The 27016-nt window shown below is 43.6% G+C and overlaps 1 protein-coding gene across 1 annotated transcript; it reads right to left on the bottom strand.

Annotated features, from left to right (window-relative positions):
- Positions 1-6958: 6958 nt before the first annotated feature.
- OLFM4 (olfactomedin 4) lies at positions 6959-26262 on the bottom strand. Its single transcript, XM_063323383.1, has 5 exons — positions 26233-26262; positions 23210-23362; positions 17000-17212; positions 15900-16053; positions 6959-7752 (listed from the first exon to the last, which is right to left on the bottom strand). Exons 1-5 carry the CDS (start codon positions 26260-26262, stop codon positions 6959-6961), a joined length of 1344 nt encoding a protein of 447 aa, XP_063179453.1.
- Positions 26263-27016: the final 754 nt, after the last annotated feature.

Raw genomic sequence — 27016 nt, 5'->3', positions numbered from 1 at the left:
CAAAAACCCAGTAGGTAAAGAAAGCTATGGCTGACTAGGTAGGGCCCCAAAAGGCATTCCCACATCCAGTTGCAAGGTGCCCAGCACTGAGGAAAGTGCCTGTCGATGTACCCACACCACACTGGAGAGAGGAGTTTGTCAGATATTTCTAAACGAGCTGGGTCATTTCTGTGGCACAGTACTCGCTCTCTGGAAGCCAGTTAGTCACAGTAGCATAGCCTGCTAGCCAAGTGCTCATGTTAGCGTCGTGCTAAAACAGCTACCCTGGTTTTCAGTTTAAAGAAGCTGTCTATACTGCCAAATGAAAGATGGCAAAGAGATTCCTGTCCTCGGTCCAAGAGGCAGCTTTACATCATCCCGGCTTAGGGCCAGCACACAAGTGTCACTGTAAGGAGCTGCACCGCAGGGCACAGATGTATCCTGCGTTCCCCATGCAAGCCAGTGAGAGACCTGAGCTTCTAAGAGGAGGATGCAGAACAACCGACACACTGAGCCAGCCAGAAGGAAATGCCAAAAACTGAAATCTCCTAGTTAGTTGCCATTGCAACACTAGGAGTCAGAGCCGAACCCTGTACAAATCCATATAGCCCTCAACTCTCATTACTGCACCAGCAGGGAATAAAACAGGGGTTGGGGTGTGGGGTTTGGGTGCAAATTCTCCATCCTTCCTCTGAAAACTGTATTGCTATATAGGCAGGAATGCAATATCCCTGGAGCTCAAGGGATAATGACAGCCCCGTTCTTCTGTACCTCTCTGATGAAGAAGAAATCCCAGGGCTGGCTCCTATATCTTAGACATCTTATGTATATCTCATGAACACCATTGACAAACATTACGTGCAGGAGGCAGACTGTGAGACTCTCCATGTTCAGGGAAGTTGCTCAGACTTGGGTGTTAGCCTCCTTTTTCCTTCTCTTCCCGGCTCTTTAGTGCTTTCCTTTAAAACAGACGGCGCCCAAACGCATCAGCAATAGAAAAAGACGGTGCCAGTTCAAAGTGCTATACCTGAGATTTACAGGTAACCAGTCCATTCTCTTCAATGATAGTGAAAAGAGTTGTAGGTCAACTGAAAGGAGAGATCAGCACAAACTTTACAGGGTTTAGAAAACATGACCTAGGAGGAAGGGGTGGGAATCTGGGCTTTCTTTATCTAGAGAAGAGAAGAGAAGACATCGTAGATATATGAAAAGCATTTTCCGCTACTTAAATGTTTTTTTACACAGATGAGAGTTAACTCCACTCTGGATCTGTTGCAGACAGAACAAGAAAACATTCCCAAACTTCAGGCTAAGGAATTCCAGTAGCAGGATTATCACTGCATCCTTGTCCTGCTCTTATACACTTCTCTGAAGCCTCTGCTATTGGCCACTGTTTTGTAAAGAACGCTAGAACAGCTGAGCCTTTGGTCTCAGCAACATAGTCATGCTTATCTTCTTAAATCTGCTTAATTTGCAACAGAGAATGTTTATGAAAAATTTCCTAGTTTTGAGGGTAGTTAATTGCCCAAAGAGGCCACCTAGGGAGACTGTGAAATCTCCAGCATTAGAGGTTTTAAAGAACAGATTATACAAACAGCTGTCAAGGGCAGCTCAGGCATGTGTGATCCTGCCTTCGAGCAGAGGGGTGGGCAAGGAGATCTCCTGGGATCTCTGTCTAGGATTATGCCCCTCTTCTGCACAGCTCCAGCCAAAAGCAGCGCACTCAGATGTCTTCTTCCAGTGACACCTTCTGCCACCAGTGGACCGACTAACTGCATAGCAGTATTGCCCACCTCTTTCCCTCTCTAGCATCATGCATGTACCGCGGCAGAGAGATGCCGCAGAGTACGCGGCATATGGCTGTTTCCCACTGCTCCCTAGGTAACACATGCAGTAGGTAGAAGATAAAGAAGTTTGGGGACTGGGCCACCACTTTCCAGCCTCATTGCTGAGGACGAGCAACGGTTTAAAGCCAGATTTGCCCTCACCCATGGCCTAAGGCCAAGTACAGCCCAACTGGCCTGGAGAATGTAGGCCAGTGGCAGGAGCCATTCCCTGAAGACTCGAACAGTTGCCCATGCAGCTTCCCTCACTTCATTTGCTTCCCCGTACGTGGCTAACAGCTTGCAAACTGGCAGCAACCCAGCAAGCAGAGGGGAAGACACGAATCCTGCTAGACATGCACATTCGCCCTTACACGTGCTCCCTTTTACAAACCATAATGTTGCAATTCGTTAATTCTCATCTTTCCAAACACAGCTCACCTACAAAGCGAGAATTTTGTCCGACTGGGAGAACTCCTAGTCCTGCAAAATCCCAGGTTGTTTGGCAGTATGAAAAACATCATGGCTGCAGGCTCTGTGTGTGGTGCCCGCTTGTGCCATTGGTCTCTGGCTTTCAGGGAACAACTGTTGTGCTGTCACGAAAATGCAAAGAAAGAAGGGAAAGAAATCAAATATTTACAGGAGGAAAAGTGATCCTACCCCACATGGTACAAATTTAGGGATGCATTGTAGCTACATTATGTGCGCATAGCTACTGAAACAGTTTCCAGCAGAATGTTTACACAGTTGTCTGGAAGCATATTGTTTGCCTACTTTCCGAAGTCGATTTATATGCAGCACACGTAGCAGCATGCATGAAAATTCAGACAAAAACACAGATGCATGCAACAATCCCTGGCCAGCTTTTGCTGCTCTTTATTGTTTGTTGCTCAGAAGTACCTACGAGAGAGGAGGAAGGTAGCAGCCCATCATGCTAGGCGCTGTACTACCCAAACTACAAGACAGGTATTTCCCTTGAGGAACATATAATCTCCATTTAAGGCAAGATACAACAAGTGAATGTAACAGAGAGTGAGGGAGTGACATACGGGAATGAATAAGAGAGTTTCTAATTGCTAGCGTTATGCTCTCATGTGCCAGCTAATAGAATACATGATGCAAATAAATACCAGTCTCCTACTGAAGGCAACAAGTTAGCTGTAGTAAGCTGGCAATTTATCAGGAGCTTTACAGAGAAATTAATGAGAAATTTGGAGGACCCCAGGGAAGCTGATAGATCTGTTTGGAGAGGGCATCCCAGAGAAAAGTGTCAGCGTGGGACAAAGGGAAAGGTGTGTGACAAGGGAACAGGAGGATGAAGGAGGCTGTCGTAACTTTGGTAGCAAAGCAGGGAGGCTCAGATAACACAGTTCCTGAGAGGGAAGGAGATGAAAGTCCTGGACCGAAGAATAAAAAGCTTGTATCTAACTCGTTAAAGAGAGGGTGGGACCAAGAAGGACTGCAAAAGGCAAAAGAGATTGAATTTGTCATTGCACTTTGAACAGACTTGGGGGGAACAAGGTCAGTGGGTGTCAGGAAAGTCTGGGTGAAAGGGAGTGAAACTTACGTCACTGCAGGCAAAACCATGTCAAGAAATGGTGTGGAATCACCAAACCAGTAAGAGCCCATATTGGAAAGCATGGGGGTGAAGTCTTCTCCATGTCCACAAAGGAAAGAGAGGAAGAAACACCCCCCAGACAAAGCAGAGGTAGCACCAGCTGCAGGAGAGGGGGCAACAGGGCCAGCGAGTGAAACCCGCCCAAGGTTGTGTGCCACGGACAGCTCAAGAACACACTTTGATTTTAACAGCCAGCTCTACTGAACCACCTTCATCCCAGGCCTGAAAGGACAAGTCTAAGGGAAGAATAGAAAAGATGTATTACACGCTCTTCTCGAAGTGCACCTTTGCAGAAGGTCCCTCTCTCCCCACTTACAATCGTTGCACGGATCAGAGCTGAGTCTCCCGCCTCAGGTGCCTCGAGTTAGGTGGTGTGAAAACCACTCATCAACGAAATTGCATCGAAGTCCCTGTACTGCAGTTCCCTGTGTCACCGCGCAGACAGATGTCCTCTCCTCCGGGCCCTGTGGCAGGTACTATTTATGTTCAATATTGTTTATATACCCCAAAACCTCCATGGGGAGATGCCAAATCAATAGGCCAGGAGCTGAAATATAGTCATTTCCTGCCTTTTATTTTTCTGTTTTTAAAAGGACAACGGTCTTTCTACAACTCTGCAAAGCCTCTTATAGCATTAGGAGAAGCATTGCCAGCTGACAGAGCCCCAGGACCACTTATGTGCCTCACTGCCCACCCTGCCCACCCCTCTGGGGCTCCCCACCACCCTGCCCAGGACCCCATGTCAGCCCCCCAGGCTACCAGCCCCTGTCCCAGCAATGCCACAGCACGGCCGGCCTCCAGCTCCCCACAGCCCTGCCCTGCCCGGCTATGGGCCTCACCGAGCCAGGCACATCCATGGGCCCCTGTCCCAGCCCAGCCTCAGCCCATCCCCATGGAGGTGCCCGATGTCCCAGGCTGGGGCAGTGTCCTGCTCCTCTCCGGGGTGGTGAGACATGTCCCGTCTGCCAGACTCAGCCTTGATGGACCCCAGGGGAGCCCCAGCTGCACCCTGGCACCAGCTGCCTGAGAAATATTAGCGCAGAACAAAAATCAAAGGACAAACTCAGCCTTGCCTGGACCAAAACGTCCTGACCCAGCCCCTCCACACGAGGTATTTTAAGGTTTTATAAGTGCAGGGATGTTTCCGCTTTCCTTTGCGTAGCGAGCTACCAAGGTCTAACCTGACTGTTTTATCTTCTCTGGAGAGACTTTGTGTGGTACCCTGACGAGACGGCCACCGCCACTCTCTTCCCACCTTTGGGCCACCTCAGTGAGGTCCAGCTGGAGCCCGGTACCAGGTCACACAAGGTCTGGGCCACACCACAGCCAAGCATGGTGGGTAGCCATGGCATCCCCACCGCCCCCATGGAAGCCTCCAGTTCTGCTGTTTGCAAAGGGGGTAAAGCTAGATCACAAGGACCTGCCCCCAGGAAGAACTTGAGCATCACAGTCAATTCACCTGAACTGGTCACATACATGCTAACATCGACTCCCTCCCTAAACGGTGGTGAGCTGAGGAGCCTCAAGGCCCATGCTGACAGCATTTCTTTATAATAGGCAGAGAGTTGCTCACCTTCCTTGACACACACACAGATGTAGAAGGAAAAAGTATTTTTTGCAGTCTTTTCTTCTTCCTTTCTCAGCCAAATCCTTACTTGGGCTGTTACGGATTATTCACACAGCAGCCCTGCCTGTGCTGACTGATCAGATTACTGCACCAATGCCTCCCTGGCTTTCAAATTCATTTCACAGGTTTCCAAGAAACAGATGCTGATACCTGATAAGTGGCAGCACCTGGCTTCGAAATGTGTCATCAGTTCATCAGCCTCCAATGTCTCGAGTAACATCTCAGCTCGGTGGAAAAATGTTACCCTAACCAGCTAACATATTTCTGTGTGGGGAAATAAAGCTCCTCTTATGTACTTGTTGACATACTGATTCACACCTTTGTGTTGTTCCCAGAGCTGTTCAAGCACACAGAACCCAAGCGAGCACAATGATCCTGTTTCAAACATTTGGTGCCCTGACTTCCCTTTGCATCCCAGAAGTTACCTATTTGTCACAAGCAGCTTTACGTGGCTCTATAGCACATCTGAGATTCTTTGAAATATTGTTTTTATTTTAAAAAAAAACAGTCATTTGGATGTGTATTGATTTTGATTATCAGAGGGCACAGACATGGTTGCATAGGTAGAAAATGAGTAGGAGAAAATGAACCACATGAACTGCTCTCTGCATCATTGCAGAGCTCTGAATTCCAGTATTTCAGCCTGATGACATGATGAAGGTAAGACATTGATACAGTGCACACACTCAAAAATTGTTACACAATACCCTTTTAAAAAAAAAAAAACACACATATCCAACTAGTCTGACCAGACTTCTGTTTTCCGCAAGACCCCTCAGCTTGCTGTAAGACAGAATTACCCAGGGAAAAAATCGGACCCTACACTAACAAGGGTCTCAGGAATCTAATTACAGAATGGCAAAAGTGCTGAATAGAGGCACATTAAATAACACGGCTGTCATTCTATGGCAACGTATGATATATACCTAAATGCCACCCATGGCCAATAAAGTCAACGGGAGGATTTGCATCAGCTTACAAGAGCATTAAGGAAAGGAAAACAGTGTTTCTTGCACTGTACTGCCAGGAAAATAGAGCCATGGTGACCACAAAACATAGCTAGATTGCAATAAGACCATTCATAAGGCCAGGTCTATGCACAGGGAGTTGCTAAGGGCAGCAGAGGGGGACAGAAAGAAAGTTGCTGAAAGCCCTACTGCCAGTTTTGCCCCCATAGTCACTCTGGGAAGCCAGCCTGCTGCCATGGCAGTTTGGGAGAGGGCTGACCCAAGGGGAGGCAGCTACAGGTAGGGCCTCAGGGGTGGCTGTCCCACTGCATCAGTGATGGGAAGGGCAGTGAGCTCTGTCTTTGTCCCCAGTGGCCTCTCTCCCCTATCTGTGGTAGGGCTTCAGGCAGCAAAGTCCATTTCTACCCTCTCTCCTGAAGCCTTGAGCCAGATACTACTACTTCCACCTAAAAAATGGGTTGCTGTTTTCCAACCAAGTCTATTTCCCATACTATTTTAATCCTTCTATTAGTTTCTCTGAAGCCTCAGTTCACTCTGATGAAGATCAGTGGAAATTCATTCTCTGTTTCTGGGTGCCTTGCCGGTGTCACACTGACAAATGCACATCAGTGGGTAATTAGCTTCCTGGTCAGTAGATAGGCTGTGCCCATCAATTTCTGTGAACAAAATGCACTAAATCTATGCAGTAAATCTACCCTTAGAGTTAGGACAATTGTAAAGCACAAAGCACCAATAAACACCAATCAAAGTCTAAAGAACCCAGTACTGCCAGACACTGCTGGCAGCAATACTACTAATTCCTTTAAAGAGTATAAGTAACATATATAACACCCCCAGATACAGTACATCAGACCAGATGAACCCTAAACTGGCAAAGGCATTGTCTAATCGGATCTCTCATTTTAGTTTCTGCCAGTTTTATCACGTTTATGGCACTGAGATACTAAGACTGAAAGGTCACATCATATCTTAGAAGGTAACCGTCATTATAAACATACAGTTTCTGATCTGTGGGGTTATAATCAACACTCTGGATTGTATCTAGCTTTTTATCCATAACAACACTTATTCTCCCTTCTTGGCCAGTACTCGTGTCATACATGTAGAAGATTTCCTCTTTCCTAGTGTTCATTGGCCTTGTGGCATACAGAACACCACATAACATGAAAGCGTTGGAAACAGATGGCTTGTACTGTCGTGTCTGCCAAGTATTTATCACATCAAGTGTGGTCTCATTGAGTTTGCTAATCACAATGTTGCCCATGCTATTTTCTGTTGAATATATTACCCATAACCCACTTTCATCCACAGCAAAATCTATGTCTTGCCATGATACACCTGCATAAGAGAAACGGTTACCAGTAACAGCATCTGGAAGATCCTTTCTCAAAACCACGTTGTTTGTTTTTATATCATGCTTCACCATATGTCTTGAATTATAAGCATGATAGTACAAAAAATTATTATAAAGGGCAGCACCACTTCCTTCCCCATATGTTATTCTCCTTTCATACGTGGGTCTAAACAGAAGCAAATTATCAAATGAACTATAAATTCTGTAGTATTCCAAGTATCTCCCATCTGTGTTCAATGGTGCAACCCAATAGACTTCCTTCTCTGGGTTAGAGGGAGAGTAATCTCTACCCCAGGAACCATATCTGTAGGAAAATCCTCTCCAGTTCAGCTTTACAATATAGGGCTGGCTAACATTCAGCAGTCCACGGTGAGTGCAGCTACCTGCAATTAAAGAGAAAAAAAAAAACAGGTTTTCCAAATGTCATCTTTAGGAGAGAGGTTTTGCATACTGTAGCCTCGAGAGTGTGTTTACTAGGGATTAGCTTTGTGGCAAAGCACAGACATAAATGCATAGCTTCATGTGTAAAAGGCTCATTTTTTGGCCTAGGGGAGTTGGGCCGGGGGGGGGTGGGGTGTGGAACAGATAGCGACATCCATCCTCAATCAGGATTAATTCACAGAAAATAAGTGCTCACTGTGCTGTTCCAGACAAGGGACAGATTTCTGCTTCTACCCGTTTGATGCATGCCAGCCTGATGCACTAGGAAATCCCTTGGAAAATACAATTTCAGAAGCATTTTAGGTTATTTTCTACCTCAGTGGAACCAAGAGCATGGGAGATGGGGAAAAAAGAAAGGAGCATCTGATTTCTGTGTACTTCACTGAGGAGGGGAAGGAAGGAGTAGCAACAGCAGTAATTCCAGAGTCACATTTCAGATTAGCATTCTGCTGTCAGAATCGCAGCTTTACAACAGTGCATCACATCTGCATGATGCCTTCTACCTCAGACCCTCAAAGAAATCTGCAGACAGTAACAATCACAGCCTAGGAAAAGTAGACAGATATTACTCCCGGTTTTCATGTGAGGCAACTCTAAAGAGAATATGACTTCAAGCTGAATCAGAACAGCTCTGTTTTCCACGTGTCAACTACGAAGCCATTTTCAGGATCATGGAAAAATGAATTTAGATACAAGAAATACTTTCCTTTCACTCATGGTGAATGGCAGTGACATTCCCGTTTCCTGATAAATTCTCAGTATTGTAAGTCACTGGTGGAAAAAAATCCTCCACTCAGAAATCTCTGTGTGCCTCTGATGAGTCCGAAGCTGCCACTGGCAAAAACCAGCGTGCTTTTTTCCAAGTGTTAACGTTAGCTTTTTGTATTACTCCCACAAAAGAGTTCCAGATTTTTCATTGTAAAGATACGTTCACCTGAGGTAATGGAGACAGACTGGCACCAGCTGGCACCAATGGAGTGACTGGCATCAGCTCACAAGTTCAGTGGTGCTCCAATGTTTCCCTATTCGGTGGGGTGCTCTAGCCACTAGACAGCCTTCCTTATTAAAGATATAGTATAATATGGATAGACTCAAGTCTTACATGTCAATTAATGGACAGATTAATGTCCACAACTGTTTGATGTTAATAATTCCTCCCTCAGCACAGGAACTCCATGCACCACCAGCTATAGTGTCAATGATGAAAGTCAAGCTTATCTTTTGAGATTTTATTACTTTGCATGGGTACCATGTCACAATTGCTTACAGATTGTGTGAAAAGAATGGCTGTTCATAAGATCAGTCATATGAAGGCATGTCTAGCACATAAATAACCTATGTCTTAGCACAAAGAAGAAAGAGAAATATCAGAGAGAGAATTTACCTTTTGCCCTCAAAGCTGGCTGTCCCTAAGCAAGGCCAGAGATACAGAGATGAATTGAAAACTCCTAAAGCCACTGACAGAAAAAGCCTAGGAGGTATCTTGTTCTCAAAGGCATCCTAGTCTATCCCACAGATAGAGGGAAATGTGGAGACAGATCAATCTAAAATACTCTACTTAAGAAAAGACTGTGAAACAAGATATTCGGTGAAAAATAGACTGTTGCAAATGCAGAGAAATCTTTTTCTGATCTGCTTTGCCCAGGGGGAAGGTGCTCTGCCTCTGAGACAAGGAAACCTGAGGCCTGAATATTAGAAATGTCCAAGCAAGAGGGCAACATTTGTGCCAATGTGTAAAGTTGATTTGGGCAGTGAAGGTCTCCATGTGTCCTTTCTGAAAATATAGTGTTTCTCTCCTTCCACTACATAACACCTTCCCCCCTCAAAGTATTGTGCTGTCTTGCACTAGTGGCTTGAGGGATGTGATTTTGGGTCCAGCAGAGGGACACAAAGATGATCAGAGGGCTGGAGCACCTATGCAATGAAGACAGTCTGAGAGAGCTGGGGTTGTTCAGCCTGGAGAAGAGAAGGCTCCAGGGAGACCTTATTCCGGCCTTTCAGTACCTAAAGGGGGCCTACAGGAAAGATGAGGAGGGACTCTTTATCAGGGACTGTAATGATAGGACGAGGGGTAACGGTTTTAAACTGAAAGAGGGGAGATTCAGGTTAGATATTAGGAAGAAATTCTTTACTGTGAGGGTGGTGAGGCACTGGAACAGGTTGCCCAGGGAAGTTGTCAAATGGCCCATCCCTGGAAGTGTTCAAGGCCAGGCTGGATGGGGCTTTGAGCAGCCTGGTCTAGTGGGAGGTGTCCCTGCCCATGGCAGGGGGGTTGGAACTACATGATCTCTAAGGTCCCTTCTAACCTGAACCATTCTATGATTCTATGTTTCACCTGCAACCTCCTCTCAACATCTATGAGGAAGCTGGTAGAAGCTTTATATTAAATATAAATCACCATGCTGAGCCAGATCCCTGTGCCCCCGGGCTGTGTTGGCAGCATCCTTGAGGTCAATATTGCCCATGGGAGCAGCTCTGCATCACTGAGTGCCCAACTCATGGTAGAGAGGATGACATGAGTTGTGAACAACCCCATCTCCTCCTCCAGTCCCTTTTATGTCCTGGGATTCCCGCAGCTGAAACGTGGGATGACCCTGGTTGAACGCAGCTTCCCTCCGTGCCACCAAGAATCGCAGCAAATCAGCATTCCTGGCTCGGAGCAGATGAGCATTTAAGCATGCACTTAAGTGCTTTACAAAGGATGAGGCCCTCAAGCAGAAACCTCATTTCCAAATATAGCACACAAGGAAGGCACTGCTGTATGGCCAGCCACGCTGCACGTCTGGAAATGGCACGTAGCTTGGCTAGTAACATGGCCTAAGCACTTGGCACAGATGCCAACGTTTGGAGGTGCTTATACCTCAGCCCATGCAAAGGAAGAAAGCTGAGGCAGGCAGTGCAAAACGGCTCGCAGTCTGCCAACTCCATAAATCAATTTGAACTGTTTTTTTCTTATATCTCTATTATGTATTGTTACCTCCGGCATGAGGGCTTCTTTTAAACTGGTGACATATTGAATATATTGCTGTGCTTAAACCACAATAAACTTATCTAAGAATTAAATGGCTATTAAATGCTCTAAAACTCTTGATTTGTTTAGAAAAATACAGTGCCGAAGCTTGCAGGTAGTGAAGCACTGCTAAGCTCATCTATATGCGACCTCAAATAATTTTTCATGTCATTAAGCAGAACACAATTTCAGATTTATTTTAATAATTCATACATTGTTTCATAAATAAAAAACAAACGTGTGTTCAGCAGAGAGACCTTTTCTTACAAAAGAAATAATAAATTATTATTTCTTCCCTTAAAGAGATCTCTCTGCTGAACACTTGTTTGGTTTTTATTTATGAAACAATGAATTATTAAAATAAAGTTAGAAGCGTGTTCTGTTTTAATGACATCAAAAATTGTCTGAGGTTTCTATAGAGTATGTGCTTGATTTTGATTTCCTTGAAAACTCTCCCAGAATTTTTTATTTTTTTTTTTACCAAAAACTCTGTGGTAGTCAGGGGGTGATCTGTCTTCTGCACAGGTTCAGAAGAATTCACTGTTGTTTATTTAATCTAAACTTGCCTCCCTGTCTGGATCTTGTGGGAAAAAAAATGCACAAAGGAAACAAAGTGTCATGTAATTTTGTAAATATTAGAAGGTACTTGAAATAAATCCATATGCATTATTCAAACTTTCAAGTTTTTAACTCCTTTCTCCACTGTTTTGGGCCGCTGATAAATGACGTCCTGGTATTTTTGCCTTCCTTTGTTTCATGCTTATGTAGCAAATAGGCGAGAGGAGGACCAACACAGGTACATACACACATACTTCTTCTCCCTACATGAAGCACCAGTATCTCAGCTCAATTGTTTACTAATCCTTCTGATTCATAAGAAAAGGACCTGGCATTTAGTTGTCAGGACTGGAGGGAGCCTGACTTGCTCGGCTGGTGGACTGCAGAACCGAGCATGAGACACATCCCGTTGGGTCTTGCTTCACCCACTTCACTCTGAAGCACTTCAGCTTCTCACTCCAGCAATACAAGTGCCAAAAAACCTCCATCAGCCTCCTCCCACCAAGCAGCTGCATCTGATCACAGAAGAGAAGGGACCACATAAGGTGGGACCCTCATTAAAGGAACTCCCATGAGGGACACAGAGACCAGGAGCAGGCTGGTGCTACACTCTGTCTCTGGTGCCCCCAAGCACCAGATGTGCAGCCTCTTCTCCTGTCAGATGAACCACTGCATCCAGATGTGTGAGCTGTTACCAGCCTTACTATGGCTTGAGACAGAGGAGACAGAGCTGCTCAGGGAATGGCTCGTCTTTGCTCCTACTGTCTCCCTAACATAGGAAGACCCATACAGACACCTCAGTCTTCACCAGTATCATGGGGCACAGACACAGGCTGACAGCTGCATCAGGGAAGACTTACGTCAGTCAGCATCTAACAGAGGATGAGGTGGAGGGCTGGAGTTCATCTGACCTACCTTCAGGCAACTAAAAATTCATCTAAGCTCCCTCCACTGCCAATGGAGAAATGCATGTGTCTCCAGGGGCAGTTTGGGCAGTCTTGGAAAGGAGGCACTGCTCAGGTCTCTTCAGGCGCCTGTAGGACATGTCTCTCTCTTTGTGTATGGACATATTCTTTTCAAAACACAACCCAAATCACTCAAAAAACACAGACATCTTGGGTAAACACAGACATAGGAGGTAAAACATAAGGTAAAAGTGAAATCACTGTAAGACTCCAATAGGATTGTCTGAGTTTCAGCATTAGGCTACACCAGGTCTTCCTCCTGCTGAGACCTATTCACCAGTAACTTGAAATCCTTAATTTCTAAGTGTATACAAGACAGAAAAATCAGCTTTGCTCTTTTTTTCCTTTCTTTCTTTTTTTGCCTTCGAGAGTTTCATCTGACTCACTTCTCCCTGCTGCCTCTCTCAGATCACTTCAGTGAGATGTGACAAAGAATCTGCTGCAGAGTCCTCAAAGAACCATCCTGGGATCTTTTCTCTATATACCTGCCCTGATGCAGCCAGATGAGATCAGCGCAAAAGGAAAATGAATGGGTAAATATTTCTTCCCACTGAGTGGTGAGGAGAAAGAGGCCAGAAACTCCTGCAGATAGGAAAATAAGTGATGAGGAGGAGGATGCTTAACTGTATATTTACTGAGACCCATTTCAGACACTCAGACACCCACCTCTCCATGGAGAGAAGGTGGCAAATGGAGACCAGTGATTTCTTTCTGCTATGTTGAGAACAGGCCTGCTCACTCTGAGAAATACAGCAGCAAAAGCCTTGGGGGACAGAGTCAGAGGGGCTGTGTACTACAGCACTGAGAAGCAAGAAGCTTTAATTAAACTTGCCTCTAGACTCATGGTCTTAGACAGCTTGGGGATTAGCCAAGCTCTCTCTCGTTCATGTTGCCTACCCAAAATATGCAGGAGAGAGGATGGAGGGGGAAAGAAAACGCAGTCTGAAAACAGGACAAAGAGTCAGTTTAATACAAACATTATAAATATAATATGAACTAAAAGCAGGGCAAGGCCAAATGGTTTGGCAGGAATTCAAGGCATTCAAGCTTGCAGAGAAAACGTATGGAAATTGTGTTCAAATGCGTAAATGAGTGCTAGAGAGCTTCAGAGGCCTAGGTGTGAGCATCCATGCAAAGCCTCCAAAATGACCATCTAGAAAATGCAGCTCTCTCACATACTTACTCCATCTCCCCAAGCAATAACATCTTCCTACTACTACTTGTTTTCAGATACAGTCTGCAGGACATGTAATTGCTCTACAAAGTTCTCTGCCCAGGGAATATTTGCTCCCTGCCAGGCACATGAAGTCAGAATACACCAGTCCTGTGTGGATTAGCAGAGATCTGAGCCTACACAACACCTGGATTGTCTGTATAGCTGGCATCTCCCAACAGGTACGAAATTTGCCAGTCCTCTGCAGTTGCTCGGCCAACAGTCCTTTGTGCCAGCCTCAGAGACCACCCTCACCCTAAAGATGGCCATGACAATAAGGCCACACACACCCTCCAACCCCTCCGGGGTTCCTATTCCAGTGGGCAGGAGACAAACTCACAGACAGCACCAGAGGATGTCCTCAGCTGATGTCAGTGGTGGTAATTCTTTGGAAGTCAATGGAGCTATCATTGTTCATACCACCTGGGGTTTTGGTCGTCTAGGTTATTTTCTGCTCCATGGTTCCCACACAATGCAGTGACATGCAAAGGTGCCTGAGCTAGCTGGCACACCAGTCAGGAATAAGGCAATGCTAAAGCAATACCATTTTGCTCCCAAATAAACTCTATCCATCTCCCCATCATGCCCTAAGAAGCAACGCTAAATAATTCTATTATGGGCACAACCCTATGCAATTATATTTACCCATCCCAGAGCTATCATCCTGCTCTGGGCATGACTTGCCCATCCTTGCATGGAGCTGCACTGTGAAGCATAGACATCCCTTTCCCACTCTGAAGGCTCCTACACCCCACAGAGGCTCACGCCAACCACCCAGGCATAAAAGCAGCGCCTTCCTCCATCACTCATGGAAGGACACACTATTCTTCTCTCAGTACTTTCTCACCGAAACAAAGGCTTGCTGTAGGCTTGAAGAGAAAGAGGCTGTTTCTTTCCACACACCATCACCCTTAATAAATCAATGAGATGCCCTTCAAATACTTTTAAAACGTTGCTTTCTTTTTCTTTTTTTTCATTGAGACATTTTAAGCCCTTCCTTAAGGAGCAGAGGAGGGCAATCCTCTTGCAATGTAGGTTTTCGTTTCAGCTTTCTCTCCTGCCTGATCCCCCAGACAAGGTGTTACTCGTGCATCCTGTCAGAGAAGTGCAGCAGCTGCCCGCACAGCCATGAAGCCCTAAGGATGTCGCAATAGGAAAGGCTGCTGACCCTAAGGGAAGATAGTATTTCTGTCTCTCACCTCTCCAACAAGATGTTTGAAATAGGTGACCCCAAGGTGATGAGAAGTAAATGCTGGTAGGTGCAAATCTGTGCTCCTTGCAAGCAGGACACCACTCCTTTTTTATGGGCTCCTCTAGCTGACTGCTAACCAGCTTATGTGAAAAAGCAGAATCCTTCCCCTGGGTATTGTATACAGCAGAGCACTTTCTCTCTTACAATACTCTGTCAAAAGGAACCTCCTGTGTATTAAACACTAGGGGATCGACACAGTTTGATAAATCCTCCTGTCTGTTAGCAAGTGGAATGCTTGACCCGGCATACCTAAACTAGTGTTTCCTAAACAGTTTCCTCCCATGTATCATATCTGACTCAAGATTTCTCAGACCACGATTCACTTGCAACACGACTTTTCAACTGAACACACTGTCAAGACAAAAATTATTCCAGTTGTAAACTAATTACCACATGCCCTCTGACTGTTGCTACTTTTATATGAGCTGCGCTCTGGGAACCACTGGTCTAAGCCCCAGAACATAACCTTTCCTAGTTAAGAAAATGGTAAAATCCTAGTTCTGTTGAAATCAGTAATAAAGCTCCCACTTATTTCCCTGAGACCAGAATTTCCCCCCAAGGTTCTTGACCTTCTGATTTAGAAGAATCTTTTGCCTGTGAAGCAAAAGTAATCTTCATGCAAAACTGCCTTCCAGCGCTTGCATACCAACAGCTTTAGTACATCAACTGTTGCTCATACATTTCCCAAGCAGCATTAGAGAAAAATTGCCATGACACAGGTCACACTCACAGGAACTATTAAAAATCAAAGCTGGTCAGAAAAAAAAAAAAGCATCGTTTCCCACCAAAAAAAAAGGTAATTGTTTTGAAAAAGAGAAGGGGCATAGAGATTTGTTTTTCGCACTGCAGCTGTGAGGAAGATTACAACTTTTTCCAGCTGAAAGCAGCTACTGTGTCTGGAAGAGTTTGTTCCCTGCCCTTATTTTCCTTTTGAACCCATTGATGAACGATTAGGAGCTGTCTGCTCAACTTTTCAAGAGCTAAGTAGTATCATTACAATTGTGTTTAATATTAACAAAGAAATCTTTGCATTTACTGTTCTACCCATGTATTATGTTGTTTCTTACCTGATATACAAGCGAAATGCTTACCTGGTGGGAAATAAGGGGGTACTGTCGTTTTGTTCCTGCTCTCTTCACACTCTTTCAATCGATTCTGCAGAGACACGATTTGTCGACGAATTGCAAGGACATTGTTTTTGTCCAGTGATTCTAGTTCGTTTACCAGTATAGTCAGATTTGTGATCTAGAGAAAAAAAAATAAAAGAGAGTGAGTTTAAATTTTTGTCAACTTTATTTTACAGACATTTGCAGACAGGGTTGATCATACCATAGAAGATGCTACAGAACAGGTTTTAAGAAATATCCCTAAGAACAGACCTCATCCTGCTAGCCTGAACTTTACATTTACAGCAGAGGTATGTGACCACAAGGAAATGCTTTAACACTCAGTTATATACCATAATGCAAAAATATAGTGTTATTTTATACATAGTATAAAAATATCCAGTAAGTCCTAGGCAAGTGCTAGCTATTATATATAAAAAGTTCTTATTCCAGCCTTACAAAAGTATCTGGAAAATTTATTTGCAAAGATAAATAATGTTCTCAGTCACCTACTTGATGATCTAGAGGACAATGGGGAAAATTATATTTCACTTTCCATCTGAAGTAATTATTCTCTCTACGTGAGTGATTAATTACAATTTTGAAAATGTGATTTATAGTCTGCTGGGAAGGTGATAGTCTTTCCCACTTCTTGATTTCATATTGATTGGGCCACTGCCCTAGCAACCAGAAGCTAATTTTATAATTATCTAAGTTAAAGCACAGAGGCTTTCAAGCATGGGGGTCTAAAAATTAATATTTATTATAATAATTTAATCAGCTCATGAGCTTAATACTATGCAAAACTGTTAACTTTCAGGCAGATATTTGGCACAAATAAAGAGGTCCCTATTTTTTTTTGGGGGGGAGAGTGTTGTTCTTTGCTTTTCTGTGCTCTGTATCAAGGAAAAAGATGTTAATACATTTAAGGTCAAGCTTTCTTTTAATTTATGCAGATGAAATGCTAAAATAATTCCACTGGCTGCAGTAGAGGCAAGCTACATTTCCTCAACCTAAACAGTAAAGAGAGAATAAACTAACTGTATATTTGAATCCTCTGTGGCTAATTAAGGCTTTGGCAATACCTCCAAATATATTTGCTCAACGACGACATTGCTTCCAACAAGGCTGGATTTCAGCTGAGTGACCAGTCTCTTTAGGTCACTGATTTCCACTTTCAGTAACTGGAAGTCCAGTTCTGTGTAAGATATGCTGCTCTCCTCCATATGCTGCACTCTGATGGTTAGATTAAGGATTTGCTGCTGATACACTTCAATCATTTTTGAGTACTGTCTAACCTTAAAGAAAAAAAAAAAGGCACATATTCAAGTCAAGGTTAGCAAATAAAACAAGCCTGTTTGACATCTTTATTATATTTCTGAGTACCCCATGCATAACTTCCCCATCCTTGACATATATATTCTTCACATAAACTACATAAATGAAATTCTCATCACATACATAAAAAATTTGAAATTTAACCCTCATTTATTGTTGGCAGTTCCATAAAGTACCCTCAGGAATGCCTGGGGATAACTGAAGGCAGAATTTTACTCACAGTCTTCCATTTTTTTAATTCTTTGCCAATATTGTCTCTGTGAGCTAATTTTATCCTCAGTATGCCAAGAACTTACATTGGTGAAAACTTTATTAGGAAATCTGCAGTGTATTATCTCACAAAAGCGACCCAAGGAGGCTGAAAAATGCAATAAAGGATTCCCAAGTTTTTCAGCTTCATTTCCTGTTAACTCTGAATCCAAATAGGATTTTACCCTGTGTACACTTGAGTTGTGCCGAAAAGTTGGCAGAATTGGTTTGGGGTTTGTCTTTGGGCAGGGGGGGAAAGTTTAAACACTGTGTTAAAAATCAAATCTGGTTTAAATCAAAGTGTAAAATTTATGGCAGGCTTTAGCTAAAGTAATTTACACAGCAGCCTTTTCAGCCTTTGAACCATTAAACACTTGTCCGCATAAATATATTTTCACACATGTATCTGCTGAGGTAAAGGTCACAGCACAAGCATTGGGATGCAGAAAGTTAAGAATATGATACGGATTCAGAACATTCCATTGAAAATGTTAGTTCCTTGAAAACACTTTGGGAAACAGACATAATTTCTCTCCTAGATGCTTCATAAAATTCATGTCTGTTTTCCCCTAAATCAATATAATTGTATCACAAAAGGCAAGAAGTATGAATAAATATAATTATTTTGTTACACCAGTAACTCCATATTTATACTCTCAGATGGCGTTTGTAGGATAAGTGGCTCTCTCTACAGCACTATGATTTCCATAACCATTACATCAGATATTTAGCCCACATCATCTCATCTACCCTTGCATTATCTTAACATAAAATGAAAGTCAGTATTTTTCCCCATTGGCTCTGGAATGGACTCTAAAATCCTGTCATGACGTAAAGACCACGGACTCCCTGTTCTCCTTTTCCGGCAGCAGCCCCTGGGTTCGAGACCCCAGCAAAGACATTTATCAAATAATTCCTTTCAATTTTGATTGAATCCCTTAGGTACCAAAGAGGAGGTACAGGAGCTCACAGCATGGACATTCATGAAGGGCAGAAAAGATCCTTTCAGATCGTAAGACAGTCAGTGATCTCGTCTAAGGAGAACCATAAGTGAGAAGACCCTCTTCTCAAAAGTATAATTTTCAATAGTGGCACAACTACACTATAAATCTGAACAACCCCCTCTGCATGCACATACATAATGTACACCAAAACCAGGCTGCTCAATCCCGTGCATTTAAATCAGGGTTTGAAACAGATCTTCTGTTCTAAATGTGTGCAGCCAGACGTTGAGCTGCTCTGATATAAACTGTCATGTCTCCAGACTCCAGCAGAAGCACCCTGACTCAGAACACTGGATGCTCTAGATCTCCCAGGTCAAGCCTGGGTAACTTCAAGCTTAGGAATGACTAAGCTATTTATTACAATTAAGAATAATAAAAAAAAAATAATAGCATAAAAAGACTTAGACCTAATTCCTTGCATCCGGCTGACAAAAAAGACAGCTGGGATCCCTTGTCCTATCTGACGTGATCATCTGTTCAAGACAGAACAGTAGGAAGAACTGGACAATGTTCTTGGAAAAGCCAGATGTACTGGACTTTACACTTTCACTGATCACCAAAATCGGTTTGGAGTTGGAAGATACCCTCAAAACAATCTTCTGACAAAATTCTTCAAAGGTCAGTTTTTAAACTGTGTACTTAGAGTTTGCACAACAGAAATAGCAAGCATATATGATTATAGCCTGAGAAATGTAAAGCAAGCCTGTGTCTGAACAAAATTGCACTGCTGTGTGAAGCTATGTATATCGTAGAGGTATTTGAAAATCTACCTAGGTATTAATAACCTTTCTCACAATAATACTAATACTAACACTAATACTACTATGAATAATGATGCTGCAATATAGGTCAGATCTACAAACCACTGAAATGAACAGACTGCTGGAATTAATGATGGCTACTCATTAGTGAGAAACGTGTGAATTTGGAGTTTTCTCCAGGGTCTTGAGAGCCCGGACAAAATGCTGAGGGCTGGAACAAGGCATATATAGTAATTTCAGCCCTGATTGCAGACTGCTGCAGGGCACAGATCTGAAGTTCTCCTCCCACATCAGAGGGTTTTCACTCAGTCAACCATCTAGGTCATTTAAGGACATGTCAACACCATCCACTGGAGCATAGCTGAGGGATATCCATACAAGTTGAGCCTGAACTAGCCCCAGCACTCTGCAGTGCTCTATACGACCACACCAGTGTCGTAATGAACTCAAGCTAATAGCTCCCCCGGCGAATTATTGGACAAATATAATTTTCTCAGCAGTGCTGCTCTAACAGGTTTATAGCGCTTTTGCAGACAAATCCAGCACATATGTCAAGCATTGCAACGCCCTGTGTGGACATTCCCGCCTGCTCAGATCTGGCTTAGGAGTTTCTGTAGTTTGGAAATATCAGTTGAAAGAGGAACGTGATGCTGCTCTGTTGCTTGGCAGGTAGATCTAAGCAGCTTGTAATCCCTGGTCTTCTACTGCGGCTACCTGCTAGGGACTGGCTGTTGTCTCTTGACAGACTGGCACAGAAATTCTGTGCACATCTCATATTTAGGCGTACAGAACAATAACTGGTACTGATTGCTGCCACATTTGTCATAAAAGCCTAAAGTAGGATTTGATGAGTGCATAGGGCCTGTATTAGCTCTTTATAGGAAGAGAATGGAGACATGTGAGGCATATGTAGGAAAGAAAAAATTCCTTGGTTTCAGTTTTTCCTCCTTTCCAAGCATTTTCAGCCTCATGGAATGAAAAGGGCATGAAAAATCTGCAATGCTCATTTACTGTGTCGTTTACGTGCGATTGGTATTTATCAACACCGTTTTTGCAGCATGCAAACAGACACTTCTCCAGCACATATTTGGAGAGTACAGAAGGGGAAACAAAGGTGCAAGGTGAAGATATAAAAGAAAAAAAAAAAAAAAGGAGCACTGAGGGAAGATGTGAAAGAAGAGACAAAACCAGCATCTCTATAAAGTCACCAGGCCCAGAACACTGGCTTCGGGCAGGCCTGACCTCTACAGACCCATAAGAAGCATAGTTGGCAAGCAGTCTGCAAGCTGACACTGAGAAGAATTCGACTGGAGGTCAACATTTTGAAAACAGCTGTTCCTGGCACAGGGCAGGCGTGCTTTTTTCTCCTGTTTTTGTTACGTGAGGACGTTGTGGCCGTTGTGAGACAAGTTCTGAAAGACACTTTCTCTCCTTGGGACAAAGTGCTGATCCATCTCTGTTACGGAGTTGTCCTCTCTCCTTTCCTATTGAGAGGAGCAGCCAATTCCAGCTTCGCTTTGAAAGGTTAATTTTCTTCTGTAATCATAATTATGCTGGCAAAGGTTGATGTGACAGAGGAAAAATTAGTCTGGTATTTTCAGCCTACGGTTTGTACTCATTTGGCACATGAGAGCATCTCTTTATCTGCGAGCTTCCTTGCCTGCTGATTCTATAAAAGGACCCCCTTGCTTTTTGAATTAGCCTACAATCAGGCAAAAGGTTAACGATTCAATCAGGTTGTTTATCTGGGACTTCTAGCACATGGAAAGCATCCTTAAGAGGGTCCAATCCTGCAGCTCTTACCCAGGAAAAGCTCCCATGAGCTTCAAAGGGTGTTTTAGGAGAGCGAAAAAAGCATGGGTTCTCAGAGTCAAAAAAGCAAGTGCTCAGTAGAAATTCCCACCCCTGTGGTGAGATTATGTTATGTTTGAGCATAATTCCCCAGGATTTTGCTCAGGATCATTTCTAATAATGATCAATAATGAGAACTGGGCTTTCCTCCATTTCATTATTTCCTTCTTTCTATGAGCATTACCACAACTAAATTAGTGGACATGACTGTATAAGGAGGGGGTTTTTTCCACAACTAGAAAGGTGAAGAATTTTTATGCATGGAGACTCATGCATCACAAGATCTGAGGCTACTGAAGTTCAGATTATCAATAGGGCAACACTTGATAGCTTTCTTCTTTCTACAGAAGAACGATATCATAACTGAAAAATCTTACACAGAGTTACACCAAAATGCATTTCTGACCCAAAGTATCTCTGTGCCTGGATCACACCAAAGTATATGTCACACTTTATCTAACTAGATGCATTGTAACACTACTTGGCTGATTGGTCTCGACAGGATGAAATTCAGTGAAGCCTGAGTTAGGTCAAGAATTTTCACTGTCTGCAGCAAGAACTGAAAGCCAAGGTCAGTGTCGACACTGCATTACACTGCTGGGCACCTACGGATGACAGCACAGGTGCCATCCTAATTTTAGATATCTATAGTAACCTGTGTCTTTATATGAGCAAGATGCCCGATTTCAATGGAGATCTGAGGTTGTCCACACAGAGAGGTCAAGCAGCACTTGAGATGCTCTGCAGATCTGTATGGGACTAGCAGATATGTCACACATCCTTATGGAAAAATGAACCATTCTGAGGAAAGTACTGGTAAGAGACTGGTTACACCAGGGCAAGTGACTGGGAAAGGTGGTACACAAACACCTTGAAGAATCACACCAACCTTCTGGGTGGAAATCATGCCCCTGATCCTGTCCCAGTGCAATTAGCTTAAAATGCTGGCACTGACCACAGTGGGAACAGTATGGGGACCTGAAATCTCAGTGATTTTCGTGGATCATTAACTCTGAGCTACACCTCCATCCTGCAAGGGATCAGGTAACTCCTGTGCTTGGAGGCAGTGGGACTTCTGTCAGCTTGCCCTTCATATCCCTGTTGACAGATGAATGTGTTTCATTGTTAGCTCCAGTTCTTTCAAAACAAATGATTTGAACTGAAAGATCTTACCACAGGATCCTCTGCCTGTTGTTCTGGTTTTTATGCACAACTTCTTATCTGTTCTTGATTATACCAGAGGAGGGTTATGAATATTTATAGTCAGAATTTATAATTTAATGCTGTGCCTTTTCTGCTGATTAATTCAAGGACACTTCATTTCTTAAGATGCTTGGTTCCTGAAGAAAACACTTTCTGCTGGACACCTAATCTGAATCCTGAATATTTATCCACTATCAAAAGTCAACGAAAGATTTCTGTCTTCACAGGCAGCTTCACCCGGTGCACTGCAGCATGTGTGAGTTTGCTTGAGTTCCTCAAAAAATGGATCTGAATTCATGCAACAAGTAGCCAAAGTAGTGTAAGGTGTGTTTGCCTTCAACAACAATGCATAATTCAGTAGCCTCACTGCCACAGCTTCAGATGTTGACAAGGAAGATATTTGATTTTTTTATATTTGTTTTAGTCTCTGAGAGCAGAAGTAAAGGGACAAATATTCACCTACTTCTTCACTCTGGGCTGTGGTGACCTTTCTCCTCTTTCCCTTCGTTTCCCTCTTACAATCTGGCTGGCTCGACACAAATAACAACACATGAAAGAGCAGGAGGCTTGGCTTCCTATAGCTATGTGTAGCAATCACAAACCCATAAAACTGAGCCAAAAGAGGAAAAACAGAACCATTTTTCCAAAAATACTATATGCCTCTAGCTACAAGGGCCTAGAAAAGAGACCTAAGGATATTCAAATGTGTGACATACTACAGTGTCAAAGATCTGAGATTTAATCACCCTTCTCCTTGTTCTTCTAGAGCCCTCTTTCCCACTGTTTGAGAGACATGTCACAGAAAAGCGCTGACTGCTGTACTTTTTCACAGGCAACCATTTTTCAGCAAAGATACAATTGTTATATTTATGAGAAATGAACACCTTACTTGAGAAAGCTCTAACTCAAATTTCTCCGAGAGGGTCGCAGCTATAATTTCCAGTCGCTCAGCCTTCTGCACTGGAAAGGTGGTATCCGGTAAGTACACCGAGCACTGGCAAGTTCCCTTGTCATCCACAGAGCCGGACACATTGGTAAAGAGCTGCAATAACAAATAGGTAAGGAAAAAAGTGTTAATATTCTTCTCTGGAATCGGGAGCTAATGTCTGACAATAAAATGAGCTGTGACAATGATGAGATCAACAACTTCATTATTGTACATCTTTCAGCTTTTTCTTCAAAGGAACTCAAAGTACCCAACAATTTTTATGACTCAGCCTTATGAATCTTTCTGAAAATAGTTAAACATTACTGTAAATATTTTACCACTGGAAAAACAGAGGCATATAATAGTTCTTACTTTCCCAATCTTGTGGACAGTGTTCCTAAGATACTGAAATAACTTCTCCAGCAGATGGAAAAGCACACAACAGCAGGAAAATAATAACTTAGTAAGTTAGGCCTTATAGTTACTGTTCTGTTAATCTGAATTGATCAGATCATCTAGTCATTTCCATCCATAGAGATGAAAGCACCAAAATAGAACTTGTAACAGGGAAAGTTCTGAAAAGAAAAATGCTTCATTTGAAGTTTCTCAGTCAGCCCCAGCAAACAGACATGTGCATTTAATTATACACCACTGAAAGGTGATGAATCAAATATGCAGGCTCAGCCTAAGGTAGAGACACTTATTTTGCTACAAAATATTGCACGTAACAACCCACACATCACGGCCTGCCCATCCATGTTTGTGGATAGTTTGCAAAGCTATTGCCCATGCCATTAGCATGAATCGCCTTGTCCAGGGAGTCTGCGTGCTCAAACCGTCACCATTGGAGCCATGTGTATGGTGTATGGAAAGGTCAGGGCTGGCAATTCATGATCCTCCCATAATTTACAGCCAAAGCACATCATTTCCTGTAAACACTGGGCTGAATACTGAGTGTGTTTGGAGCAGTTCTTTTTTGTTTGTATACAAAACATTTCCCAGTTCATAAACCTATCACGAATTTATTAATAAAGATATTTGATGTTACTTTAAAATATTCTGGCACACACTTCATTGAGTTGCATATTTTAAAGCTACAGAGTTGCTCTTTAAATACACTTCTTTGTATAATTTCTCCTCCTGCCTTGCAGAAATCCCAGTGTTATTCATGCGTTTTCTCTTTCTCTCTCCCTCTTAAAAATAAACAAGCAAACAACAAAAATATTTACTGAAAGCTGGCATTTCAGCACTTCTTCCCTTGCTTTTTCACAGTGATTTCAACTAACATCCTCACTGCCAAACCAGACCGGGACACGCAGTGATGGCCAGCAGCAAAGCTGTCTTGATCCGTGAGCCCAAGAAGAGAAAAGCAGCAAGCAGGAATGATCCCAGTTCACACTGCTGGCAACCTCTTTACCGCAGCCATAACAAACAGCATACATCTCATTTTGAAAGAAAGCATGAAAAGACGTTTTATCTGCGCTACTGAAGTACCATGGGCCTTAAAACGTCACTCACAGAGAGACTGCTGAAGACATTTAACATGAAAGGAAGCAGAGAAGTATCTCATGGCATTCCAGAATGTCCCAGCACATAAGTTCCATTGATTTCCCTGCCAGGCAGGTTACCAAAGCACTTCTGAAAGTCCCACTGAGAACACACTGCAAACCATTTCTAAGTTTGCAAGTACTTTTGAAGATATGGCTATCGGTACTTAAATTACTATGAAAAATAGGTTCCTAAGTCACTCAGATGCTTTTGCACCTCTCAGTTCTCTGTGTATGGTCATGAAATGTCCCTTTTCCACAATTTAATTTCCTTCAATTTAAGACAGGGAGTAGGAGCCGGCAAGTACTTGATTTTCTGAAAATTAGGAAATTTATTCAGCTGCCTAAATGTGGACTTAGGGTTACATCGTCAAAACAGCCTAGCAATTTCAGTGTTTAATTTCTAGCTACACTGCAGCCCGGTGGCATTCACAGCTCTGAATTAGCTACTTGCTCTTCCTAAGACAAAGAATGGGATCCACAGAAGCTACACGGCAGTGACAGAGGCCACCTCAGCTGGGCAAGGAGATGGATGAGGTTTGGGTCCTGCTACTGAAACTCCTAGACTCCGTTTAGACTCTAGAGAGACTCCTAACTCCATCTAACTTTCTAAACCCTCTAGTGGAGCCAGAGACTTAACTTTCTGTCAGAAGAGGTCCCTCCACACATCCCAGGTGCCACGCTAGGCTAGCCTGGACAACAAAGACCCACCATCAAGCTGTCTATCGTTTCTGACCCGATCTGGAGCTGTGCTGTGGACAAAGCCTGTTCTTGATACTAGGTTGCAGGACCATTCAGAGCAAGTGTGTCCCATTGAATCTGGTCCAAAGCAGTGTTATTAAGCAGTCACTGACAGAGAGAGGGAAAAAAACCAAATCTCAAAATCTGCAGACCATGGACTTGAGTACTGTACTGGAAGGCACGGAAAACAGATTCAATCCCTCTATCAGAAAATAGCGGAATAAAATTTGAGCTAAAAGTAGAACATGAAGAATCAAGATTTTCTCACCCCCAGCTACTACAATTGGGAACTTCTCAGGAGATAATTTCAACGTAAACCTGCTCTGGTTTACATGGGAAGACAGAGTTGAAAAGGAGCCTTCCCCCTCTTCTAGGGAGGCTGTAACGACCAAGCTGTTTGATATATTGCCATCAAAACCCCATGGCCTCAGCTGTTTCATGTCTGGTGTCCAGTTCAGTAGTCACAAGGACAGAGCTTTGGATGTGACTTCAGGCATTGAATGACATGGAAGCAGCACTGATGATTTTGGGAATTCACTACTGCCTGAAATCCTGGATACAAAACACCTGAACGCGTTTTCCTGAGCAGCCTAAACGATGAACGTGTATCAAGGTTAAATCTCCGAGTGATTATGTAGCATTTTTAAAAATGTTGGGTTTTTTCTGGACTTCATTGAAGAACAATAACGGCCATACCTCTGGGGGAGTGTGCGGGTCGCCAGTCATCTTGTCAGGCAGAGTGAGATATGGAAGGGTCATGTGAGGGATCTAAAAAGCAAAGGAAAGCCTTCTTCAGTGTGAATTCCTGCATATGGCACTGTCCCTTCCCCACCAGCTAGCCTCCATCCTGCAGCTCCAAAGCACTTCGATTTTATTATGGGAGCCATCCCCAGCAACTGTAAAATTATTGGCTTTTCTGATCCGCTGATGAAGTGACTAACATTTCCCCAGGCAGAGTGTCACTTCATAGACACCTCTTCTTGAAGGAAGCCTCTGCATGACCAGTTCAAGGCAGGGGACACTCAGCCTGCTCGGGAGGTGTGAGCTGGGGCTCTGACAGGCAGTCCTGGCAGATTGCGTGGCAGTCTAAAATGACAGTATTGTGCTCCCCTGCCTTAAATCCAGCAACTACTGTCCTCCTGGCAGGGACGTCCTCTCCTCGCCACTCCTCTCGGCATGGGACTCACTGCCCCTTTCACGCCAAGCTGTCAGGCTGCGAGCTGTGATGGCTGGGACATGCATCCCGCTCTGCTACTAACACCACAGAGGGAGCAGCATCCCACCGCAGGGAAGGAGCGCTGGGGGAGCCACCACACTGCCAAGGATACAGCCAGGTCCACCTTGGGAGTCTTTTATCTAGTAAGACTATATACATCCTCTTTAACTTTCATCTGTGGCTGGCGCCTGCCTTCCTGTCACAGCAAGGAGAGTGGCCGTCACCCTGGCACTGTACTGCATGTCCCGAAAGGTCTACTGCATC

The sequence above is a fragment of the Chroicocephalus ridibundus genome, chromosome 1 (assembly GCF_963924245.1).
Source record: "Chroicocephalus ridibundus chromosome 1, bChrRid1.1, whole genome shotgun sequence".
Classification (NCBI taxonomy): Eukaryota; Metazoa; Chordata; class Aves; order Charadriiformes; family Laridae; genus Chroicocephalus; species Chroicocephalus ridibundus.
This window is presented reverse-complemented; position numbering and strand designations above follow the sequence as displayed.

Coding starts and splice junctions, on each gene's coding strand:
- OLFM4 (XM_063323383.1), bottom strand. CDS start 26,262: ATGACTGGCGACCCGCACACTCCCCCAGAG. Junction 23,363..26,232: donor ACCCGCACACTCCCCCAGAG/GTATGGCCGTTA, acceptor TTGTTATTGCAG/CTCTTTACCAATGTGTCCGG. Junction 17,213..23,209: donor TTGAGTTAGAGCTTTCTCAA/GTAAGGTGTTCA, acceptor TTTTTCTTTAAG/GTTAGACAGTACTCAAAAAT.